General features: G+C 39.1%; 1 protein-coding gene across 1 annotated transcript in view; it reads left to right on the forward strand.

Annotated features, from left to right (window-relative positions):
• LOC110288502 (solute carrier organic anion transporter family member 1A6) overlaps positions 1–6341 on the forward strand; it is a 71372-nt gene extending 65031 nt beyond the window's left edge. Inside the window, exons 12-14 of the mRNA XM_085839804.1 lie at positions 1371–1435; positions 2399–2516; positions 5829–6341. Coding sequence (XP_085695930.1) covers positions 1371–1435; positions 2399–2516; positions 5829–6048 — 403 coding nt within the window. The 3' untranslated portion in view covers positions 6049–6341. The remainder of the gene's footprint in view (positions 1–1370; positions 1436–2398; positions 2517–5828) is intronic.
• Positions 6342–11436: the final 5095 nt, after the last annotated feature.

The following is an 11436-nucleotide window of genomic DNA, read 5'->3' on the forward strand; positions in this document are numbered from 1 at the left end:
GATGTTTCCTTATAGAGGAGAATGGTCACAGATGAAGAGCTTAGGAGCAACTGAACTCTCGTGTTAAAGCCTCCAAGCTTGCTCTGGTGAGAGGCTCTCATGTTTCTTCTATGACTGTCTCCATTTCCATGCCCCACTCAGTTTCTCAATTATTTTACTTTCTTAAGTCAACTCTTCAATTGGTTGTAAAAACATGGCTAATTAATGTTTTAATGTATTATTATTTAACATGTTTATTGTGAATGTACATATATGTGCATGTGTATGTGTGTGTGTGTGTGTGTGTATGTGTGTATGTGTGTGTATATGAGAGAGTGTTTAGTGTGTCTCTTTGCATGCCATGCCATGCCTATTGAGATGACAAGACATCTCTCAGGAGTTGGTTCATTTTGTACCACTTGGGTTTTTAGACACTGAACTCAGTTTGTCAAATTTGAGCCATCTTATAAGCCGTAATGTGTGATTTCATGATGTAATGAGGCTAAAGTGTATTCAAATCATTTCCCCCATATTTCTTTGATCTTTCCTGCTGAATATGATGATTGCAATGTAAATGCTAGAAAACATGGGAGTTCTGTTTGGATGCCATCATTATTCTTTTAGTCTGTGGTGTTTTCTTAAAGTCTTTCACGGAATCACTTCCGAAACAAAAATCTCAACAATTATACATATTATGATTTTCTTGTCTAAGGATGTATTTGCTGGGGAAAGGCCACATTAAAAAAGGCTTCCACATTCTGAATTTATCAGAATATTTTTCAGTTTTTGTCCTTATGGCTTTGTAGTTTTCCCTTTGAATGTAATTTTCAAAGCCATCTCAAGTCTATCTTCATAGGCAGTATAGGAGAGACAAATGTTTACAAATTTTAAATCCATATAACAAAGTAGTTTCCTCATTGTCATTGCATGCTCAATGGATTCTTTCTCTTTTTATCTGTGCGAATGCATTTACCATCCTTTGAATTTTTATATGACATGCATTTTATCAACATGAGGAAATGCCTGGCAAATAACTTAAGAGAAGGATTGTGTATATGGTTTGTGTTTTCACACCTTGAGGTCCATTCTAGTGGGTATGGCATGGTTGTGGCCATAGTCACCACCAAAATATTCATCTAAGTTAACTGGCAGTGTCTAGCTGCTAAGGAGCTCAGCCCTGCTTCAGATGTGGGGAGGCCAGAAGCCAGCTTTCAGAAGTTTGCATTCTCGTCTTTCTATGGAGACTTTACAGAGGAATAGCTGTATCAGTCTCACTTAGGGATGAGAAGCCTAACCACTAGAATTGTGAACTGCTGCTGTCATTGGAATGATGCTCCAGAAGATATAGATTTGCATGATGAACTTTTATTCATTTCTGTATGTGTTTTCAGATGTATGAAGTCTGAAGAGAAGTCACTTGGAATTGGATTACAGGCATTTTTCATGAGACTATTTGGTATGAAGAATTTCCCAACATATCAGATCAATATTAAGTGCTTAGTTAGCCAATTTATTTCCCCTGAATAAGAAGATAAAACTATCTTGTCAACACAAAATGCAACTATCACCTTAAAGGGAATAAGAGTTTATTCTAGAATCAAACACGAGTGACCATGATGTGGTTATCCAAATATGTTCCAGCAGGAAGAGAGTTTTATGTGGTTTATAGTTAGAGGAATCCATGAACAAGGTTCTTCTTAAATATATCTATGGAGACATCAGGTAGGTTGGTTACAGCAAAGCAGGTAATTCTCTGCTCTAGCCTCAAGTGCTATCTGATGGCATTCTTAGTGTTTGGGTGGGTGGAAGGCACTGAGGTCCTAAGCCACTACTTCTCAAAAGTTTCATGCAGTAATCGAACAGATATATGGTCTGACACAGGGATGGGGCCAGGAACGGTTAATAAGAGGGAGTAAAGATAATTTGTTCTTTGATCTGACATATTGTAGCTGCTCACATCTAGGAAGTCCCTATGACCTTGTAGCATATTTAACATAGGTGTTTTCTGCCTACTTTACAGTGAAATTTATAAGTTTCAGTTTATAAGCTTCTGTGTTTGGAACTGGCTACTTGTAATTCGTCTGAGAATGAAGTAATTGTAAATGAAGTAATGGAAAATATTTCAGAAAATACATGAGGTTTATGATTATGAAATTCATGAATGGTTTCTTAGTGTCTTATATGTAAATTTCATTCATTGTGATCTAAAATTTACATTAACTTAAAATTCCTAAAAGTAAGTTTAGAACATGTGATTCATAATTTGTTATGTTGTTTTTTTTTTAAATAGGAGAATTGAAATACTTCTAGAAAAAATAATACAGCTCTCTTTTTTCTTTATTCCTGTCAATGAGTCTTGTCTTTGGTTATATTTTGATTGTGATTTGTTTTATTTTCTCTCTTTCTCTCTCCATTGCAGCTGGCATCCCTGCACCTATTTACTTTGGAGCTTTGATAGACAGAACCTGCTTACATTGGGGAACTCAGAAATGTGGTGAGCCAGGAGCATGCAGGACCTATGAAGTCAGTGCCTTCAGGTAAAGATAACCTTTGAGACCAACTTTTGTATTATAAAATTTCCTCATTCATATCTAACATTTTTTGACTAATAAGATTATATATAGCTTCATTTTCAAAACACACATGAATGGTATATCTTCCTCATTTATATATTTTAATATTTACCCGTTATTTCTAAAGTATTTGATATATATGTATATATGTATACATACCCTGAGTGGGTTTCCTAAGAACCCTTCAAAAACTTTAGAACTACTTTAGAAAGGGAGCAGGTATGTGAACAGAAGACCTCGATTAATAGGGGAGAGCTCAGTTTTGAGTTTAGCTAGTATGGAAGAATTCTAGATATGAACAAGACAGCCAAATCCAGATACCTAGAATAATGGTGCTATATGTAGGAACAAAATCTTTCAGCTCCTATCACCCGATATCTGCAGACAGAGAGAAGGGATTCCCTATTGCACTGGTTGGGATGACAGAGTCCCAGCACATCCAGGTAGCATGTATTCTGGCATTCTAGCTTCTAGAAAGTTGCATATTACAGCCTAACTTGATGAGAACCTCAAATCTGTGTAGTACCTTGCAGCTTAACAAAAATTTCCAGGTACCGTAGCTAAGACTATATTGAAAAGAGACTTGTTATATAAATTTATCTGATGGTCTAGTCTCTGGAAACACACAGATATGCCACTGCACATATGGTTAGCTGTCTCATGGATGCAACTCAGTAGAGTGATTGTGGTACAAACCCACTTAGAGTGTGTCACGAGGAGACAAGGTTGCCACATAGAAATAACTGAAGACCTTACCCTCAAGTACTGAAAGAACAGGGAGCACACCATTTGAAGTTTGGGTATAACCAGTTGTGTGTGGTTTCATGCTGCTACTTGATCTAAAAGCAGTTACTTATGTGGTTCCCATCACTCTCAATGCTAAGCAGGCAGCTGTCACTAACAGCATACTGAGAGAATGGTGGTGGGTTCACTGTTGCTCCATCTCCAGTGTCATGCCAAGTTGACCTTGAAATAGACTCTGGCTGTGGTTATCTTGCTTGACCTCTCAGGTGCAATTTTCAAAGAAGCCCACAGACAAACTGTTTTATATATATATATATATATATATATATATATATATATATATATATATATATATATAAAACACATCATAGTAATACTACTCCTTGCTCCTAAAACTTTTTCAGCCTAAAGGAATTTGCACCTATGGTTTTGTTTCTGGATAGGCACTATTCTGAAAAATTCTTGAAGAGAAAAGTGAGCCTTTGCGCTGTTCAAAGTGTTTATGGCAGGGGATGGCTGAGATTGCATTCCCAGCCTTGTGTACGAATCACAACAAAATGAAAGGACTCAAGGACTTTTTTTTAGCGCGCGCTCACGTGTGTGTGTGTGTGTGTGTGTGTGTGTGTGTGTGTGTGTGTATGTGTGTGTATGTGTATGTGTGGAAGTTCCAGTTGCCTTGACATCCCTAGAAAGGTGGAACATATCCCAGAATTATGAGCAAATTAACCATTCTTCCTTAAATTGGTTTTGACAAGATCTTTTATAATGTCAGAAAAATAAGCTAAGATATTTGTTATTATCTATTCTGAAATTATTAGAAATTATTAGAAAAAATATTATATTTCCAGACAGTTACACCTGAAGTCTAAATAATCTATGATTTCTTTCTGTACAAGTAGCCATGATAATTTTCTATATTCTTGTTTTTTTGTTTTTCAAAACATGGTTTCTTTGTGTATGGCTCTCATTGTCCTGGAACTCACTTTGTAGATCAGCTTTGCCTTGATCTCACAGAGGAATGCCTGCCTCAGTGCTGGGATTAAAAGTATGAACCACCAAGTCCATGCTCCATTTTCTCTATTCAGATGTAGTTCAGGATTTCCTGACTAAGGAATGGAACAGCCAACTTTGGGCTGGGTCTTCTCACCTCTATTGATCTAATCAAAACAATAATGCCCCACCAGCATGTTCGCAGGGCCAATATAATCTACACACACCTTCACTGAAACTTCCTTCCCAGAATATTGTACACAGTTTGAGGTTTACAACACTAACCATTGCACTAGATTTTACTATAAATATATTAAGAACAGAAAGGAATACTTTTATAGTTGTTTACAAATGTGCATATGTCAAAAATACAGATTTCCCAACCCATTAAATCCAGAAACCTTAAGGCTTATTTTATTAAATATACAAAGAACAGATGCATATAATAGTATCCAAGTCATATCAAGAAATTTTAAAAGGGGAAATTACTTCATTCATTTCAGGAAGCTTGTGCAGTTCTCAGACATAAATGGGTAATCTTCTCGAATGGAAAGAATTAGTAACTATAGAGATGGGTCAGGGGATAAGAACACATATTGCTATTGCAGAGGACATGAGTTCCATCACCATAACCCACACTGGGAAGCTCACAACGTCCACTCACCCCAACTTCCAGGTGGGAGTTGAACTCATGAGCACATACTTACACAGAGAACAAACCTATATATATATATAATTAAAAAATAATAAAAATAATAATATGATACATTAATTTTTGTACATGCTAAAGCATATGTGAAAATTAACAAATTGAGTCTATTAACATATAGTAATGACCAGTAGGACCTCTTTTAGACATAAAAGAGTTTCAATATTACAAGAATCTATTGGTGTAACACTACAAATGCTGAGAAGAGATAACTTGCAAAGTGACTTCATGATGCTTTACATATGTGTGATTAAAATTTGAGCAAACCAAACAGAAAAGAGTTTCTTTAATCTTATTTAGAGCTTTTTGGCTCAGTATTTCAGATAACAGGTGATTATAGCAGGTAGGAATGGAGGCAGAGTGTGTGGTAATGTCAGGCTAAGCTTGGTGACAGAGTCTGTGGTAATGGCAGATGAGGCATGATGGCTAAGTTTGAGAATGCTGGTCATGTTGAACATTCTTTCAGAAAGCACTTAGTGCTGGAAGTCCAGCTGATGGTGCCCACATTCATGGGAGAATTTCAGTGTTGGCTAAACCTTTCTAAAAGCACCATCAGAGACACACCCAGAGATGTATTTCTACAATAATCCTAAGTATCGTTAGGCTGATAATAGAAATGAACCATTGCCAACCATTGCCAACATGAAGAATATATGTCTAAAGTTTCATGGCGATTTTTTTTTTGGCATTTTAACACACAAAATAGAGTAGATTAAATGCATGAGCATAATTATCACTGGACACTTTTCTTGTAAAAAAGATCTGTAACAATGTAAAAATTTAGCTTTCACTAAACACATTAAGATGTAATACAGGTTACTTCTTTACAACAGGCGCCTTTATCTTGGATTGCCTGCAGCTCTAAGAGGATCAATCATTCTTCCTTCATTCTTCATTCTAAGACTTATCGGGAAACTCCAAATCCCTGGTGACATTGACTCTTCAGAAACTGAACTTGCAGAGACGAAGCCCACAGAGAAGGAAAGTGAGTGCACAGACATGCACAAAAGTCCTAAGGTCGAGAACGATGGAGAACTGAAAACTAAGCTGTAATGAGATTTCTACTGGCCTGTGCAAGGCCATGAACTGAATACTCATTTCACTTCCTTTGAATCTTAAGAGAAATAATAGGAACCCTCATCTTTAAGGACCTCAAAAACTATTTTTCTCATTATAAAAATAATTACTGATATTATTTTCAGAACTTCAGGGTAGTACTTAAGATTTTCCTAGTGAAGACTTTAATGGTGACCCCCACCCTGGACTTTAAAAAGCCTCCATTTTCAAAGAGCATTTTCTCTTTAAACTCAGTCAAAGGAAATGTGTGTTTCTTACATATCTTCAAGTAGATTTCATTTCACTTTAATTTCATTGAATTTACATTTCAATATTGGAGGTAATTAGAGCTGAAAGTATGCCTTCTGGTTGTATCATATTGAAATAAATTGTTCAGATTGATCCTTTCCATGTGCAAGGTGTCTGCATGTGTCTTTAACTATTTGGGAGCTGTTATCTTTCTTTTCTCATTCTAGACTTTTGATGCTTCAGAGATTCGACTCTCACTAATGTGTCATCTCTTGTTTTCAATTCCCTCTTTCATTATTCATGTCACATATTTGATCATTTTGTTTAGAACTCTGACAAATTTAAACAGGTTATTAAAACTCATATAGAAAAATGGCTTTTTTTTTTCTAGAAGTTCAATCCTGGTCATGAAACTCTTTCTTAAAAGCAAATATTTGAGATAGCCAATCCCTTCAAAGGTACTTTGAAGAGATAAGTTGTAGCTCAGTGGTACAATATGTTGTAGAAAATATTTAATCTCAAACAAGTGTTTCTACCCCATCTTTGGTTATTCAGTTTCCAGATAAATGTCACACAACTTTTGTACCTATAATAAGCCTTCAAGGCAGTAGAGATGGGCAGATGTCTACCATCTCAGCTATTATGTCTACTTCCTTATCAATAGCCCTGAGTTATAACTTACCATGTTCCACTTGGCAAGCTCTTAACTCCAAATGGCCAACCTTCATGTCCATGTTTTCATGATTTACTTACCCCATGATGTTTCTCCTCTCTCCACCTTCTTCCCTCTCATTCTCATGGTCTCTTCCCAGAACCCCCAGCCCAGAAACCCAAACTCTGCCAATCTCTCTTCTGCCTAGTTATAGGCTTTAGGTATCTTTATTCATCAATCAAGGCCAAATTGAGAGGCAGGGTTACACAGCATCATTCGTATGTGTGCAGATTCTTTTATTCCTGGAAGCAACCAGGATTTAGGGGCCAGTATTTAGCATTATAAGGCTATGACCAAACCTCAACAACAATGCTTTCCCAATACATAAGAGGCCCTAGGTTAAACCCCAAGGAACAATAATATTCTGACAAAATAAATCAATGGTGGTTGAAGGATGAGGCTAATTCTCATATTCAGGAGGTGTCTTTGGCTCATGTTCATTTCATTCATATGTCCTAACAGCACATGGTTATTAACTTTCAAAATCATCTTAGAGTAAAACCTTTGAAGAAGGATCAGCTAGATGACTCGGCAGAAATGGTGTTTGCCAGTAAGTTTGACAATGTGGGGTTAATCCCTGGGACCAACATAGTAGAAGAAAAGAACCACCTTCTGAAAGTTGTCCTTTGCCCTCTACTCAGGTACAGTGGTGTACATGCCTTACTCCTAAGCAAGCAAGCAAAAAATCAAATATACACATAGGTTAAAAACAAGAAAATTTTAGAGACTTTTGCTAAAAATTGCGTTTAATATAATTCAAGGTAACCATTAAAAACAAAATCAAGTTGTGGTGGTTTGAATGACAATGTCTCTCTTAGGCTTAGACAATAAGATATTTAGTATGCTGCTGATAATGTTGCTCAGGGAAGATTAGGGAATGATGCTATCCCGAAAGGCCCCTATACCCTCCCCCCTGCCCTGATCCCCTACCCACCCACTCCCACTTGGACCTGGAATTCCCCTGTATTGGGGCATATAAAGTTTGCAAGACCAAGGGGCCTCTCTTCCCAATGATGGACGACAAGGCCATCTTCTTCTACATATGCAGCTAGAGACAGACACAAGCTTTGGGGTACTGGTTAGTTCATATTGTTGTTCCACCTACAGGGTTGCAGACCCCTTCAGCTCCTTGGGTACTTTCTCTAGCTCCTCCTTTGGGGGCCCCGTGTTCCATCCTATAGGTGACTGTGAGCATCCACTTCTGTATTTGCCAGGCACTGGCAAAGCCTCACAGGAGACAGCTCTATCAGGGCCCTGTCAGCAAAATCTTGCTAGCATATGCAATAGTATCTGCATTTGGTGGCTGATTATGGGATGGATCCCCAGGTGAGACAGTCTCTGGATGGTCCATCCTTTTTGTCTCAGTTCCAAACTTTGTCTCTGTAACCCCTTCCATGGGTATTTTGTTTCCTGTTCTAAGGAGGAATGAAGGATCCATACTTTGGTCTTCCTTCTTCTTGAGTTTCATGTTTTTTGCAAATTGTATCTTGGGTAGTCCAACTTCCTGGGCTAATATCCACTTATCAGTGAGTGTATATCACATGAGTTCTTTTGTGATTGGGTTATCTCACTCAGGATGATACCCTCCAGGTCCATCCATTTGACTAAGAATTTCATAAATCCATTGTTTTTAATAGTTGAGTAGTGCTCCATTGTGTAAATGTACCACATTTTCTGTATCCATTCTTCTGTTGAGGGACATCTGGGTTCTTTCTAGCTTCTGGCTATTATAAATAAGGTTTCTATGAGCATAGTGGACCATGTGTCCTTATTACCAGTTGGAACATCTTCTGGGTATATGCCCAGGAGAGGTATTGCTGGATCTAGCAGTAGTACTATGTCCAATTTTCTGAGGAACCACCAGACTGATTTCCAGAGTGGGAATGCATCCTTTTTGAAGTAAGTATATCACTGGACTGGCTTGAGAATTAAAAGCCTCTTCTTCCATTCTCTGCTTTGTATTATGAGTGAGGATGTGAAACTTCAGCTTCCTGCTCCAGTCACCATGCCTGCTGCCTGTAGTCATGATTCCTTGCCATGAGGGACTCAATCCCTCTGGAATCATAAACTAAAATAAACCCTTCTATAGGCTGTTTTGTGGTGTTTAATCACAGCAGTGAAAAGGAATAGATAGAAGTCATCTTATTTTTGTGGCTAATAAAGAATATAGAGATTTTTAAGAACCAAGACACTTTCTGTCTGGGTTGCCAAGGGGATACATTTTCCTGTCTGAGGGCTGTGCAGAACTGGCTCTATCCCTCATCTGGGCATTATGAGAGAGCTGGACTGGGGGCATGAGATCAGGAGAACTGACTCTACCCATAGCCGCCTGTAGTATTTGAGAGAGCAGGCCCCTCACATTGCAGGAGTTGTAGGTGCACCAGCCCAGAGGATATGAGCATGGGATGCCTGGCCATGCAACTTATATCCAGTGTAGTGGCATGGATGAGGAAGAGATACCTTCCTCCTTTTTCACCTCTCACCACCTGTAACAAGAGAAGACTTGGCCCTGGGGTCATGAGATCAAGAGAGATGTCCCTACCCCTTACCACGGGCAACATTCTGGAGAGTAGACTCTGCACCTCATTGGAGCAGCACAGCAGAGCTTACCCTGGTGGGGAGGGCTCAAGCAAGCTTGCCCCTAGGATGTGGTTAAAAGAGAGCTGGTTCTGCCTCTTATCTGCCACGAAATGACATGAGTAAGGGAGAGATGCTGACCTTTGTCATCCCTTTACACCTATAGCAGGAAAGAGAGGTCATCAGAGTGGGACAACTGACCACATCCCTCACTGGCTGCGATACTCAGCAGAGAAGGCCTTGCACCTCCCCCGTGTGGCAGGTTAGAGCTGGATCTTGATTTGGGGGTTGTAGGTGAGTAGCTCACAAGGATGTGTGAGTTGAACAGTGGCCTGACCAGTTCAGATACCTCTTGGGCACAGCTCCAGGGTGTTGAATTGGCCCATCATGAGTGAATGGCTAGAGTGCAGGAAGGGGTTAGTTCTACAGGTCCAAACTACAGGATCTCTATGATACAGGGAAATAACAAGTTATCTTTGAGGAGTCCCACTGAAGTTCCAGTTTTGATGGAGTAGCAGAAGCAGACGTCTGCTGTTACACAAACTAGCCATCGTCATGAACAACTTGTAAATAAAGTGGAGATGAGAGAACACACTGTGGGAAACACTGTCACACACTACAGCTTACACCATGAGAGTTTATTTTCCCTTTGCTGTGGGAGAGGCTGCAGCTTGGGGTGCGGGGGCGGTGTCCAAGGGGATGAGATGAGTGAGATTGGGGTACATGATACATGATATGAAAATCTCTCTCTCTCTTTCTCTCTCTCTTACAAACATACACACAAAGGTAAAATGTTTTAAACAATGGGATAATCCCTAAAGATGGAGAAGATGAAGGAAAGAAAGGTGAGAGGTAGAGGTCTATAGACTATAGTTATTTATGCACAGTGAAGTGAGCATATCTGTAGGCTAGCGCAGAACAAAGCAGGGTACAATCTCAACAGCTCTTCGAGAGAGCCAGAATGTTTGTCAGAGTGTTAAGCTGACGACTTTCTGTTACTTGAACTGAAGTCAACCCACTTCTAAAAAGGGAAGATTTAGCTTCCTCATTTTTCCAAATGTCTTAGGCCACAGTGATTTGGCCCTGCTGCTTTAAGCCTGTGTCTATTCAGCACATTGAAGAAGATTCTGATGTCGTGTCACACTGTCTGGTGTGGTGGTTTGAGTAAGGTTGGTCTCAATAGATTCATAAGTTTGAATGCTTAGCATATAGAGAACAGTGATATCAGGAGACTCTGAGTTGTTGCAGTTGGTGTGGTCTTTTTGGAGGAATTGGGTCATTAGAGGGGTGTGTGTGTGTGTGAGAGAGAGAGAGAGAGAGAGAGAGAGAGAGAGAGAGAGAGAGAGAGAGAGAGAGAGAGTTATTTTTCTCCCAAGCCCATGCTATACCCAGTATGACAGTGTCCCCTGCCTATCTTCAGATCAAGATGTTGAACTATTGGCTCCTACTGCACCATTTCAACCTGCATAGTTCCATGCTTCTCACCATGAAGTTATAATCCAGAGCTAACTAAAGGTTTGCCATTACAAGAGTAGGCTTGGTCATGGTGTCTCTTCAAAGCAATAAAACCCAAGCTAAGTCATTTGGGATGGAAAGAGAATGAAGGAAAGGACTAGAGGCCTAGTATCTGTTATAAGGACTGACTATCATGGACTCAACTTCCTAATTATTGGCCCCTCCTCTTAATTCTTGGCCCCTTCCACAGCTTTCTACAGCACCTTGCTGAAGACTAAGAGTTTTAAGACATGGACTATTGGAAGAATAGTCCAAACCAAAACCAATAGCAAACAGAAAATACACAACCTAACTCACCCCTATGAAGGAAGTACTCTTACTCTAAGAGAACA

The sequence above is a fragment of the Mus caroli genome, unplaced genomic scaffold, assembly GCF_978045245.1.
Source record: "Mus caroli unplaced genomic scaffold, Mus_caroli_1 scaffold_7, whole genome shotgun sequence".
Taxonomy (NCBI): domain Eukaryota; kingdom Metazoa; phylum Chordata; class Mammalia; order Rodentia; family Muridae; genus Mus; species Mus caroli.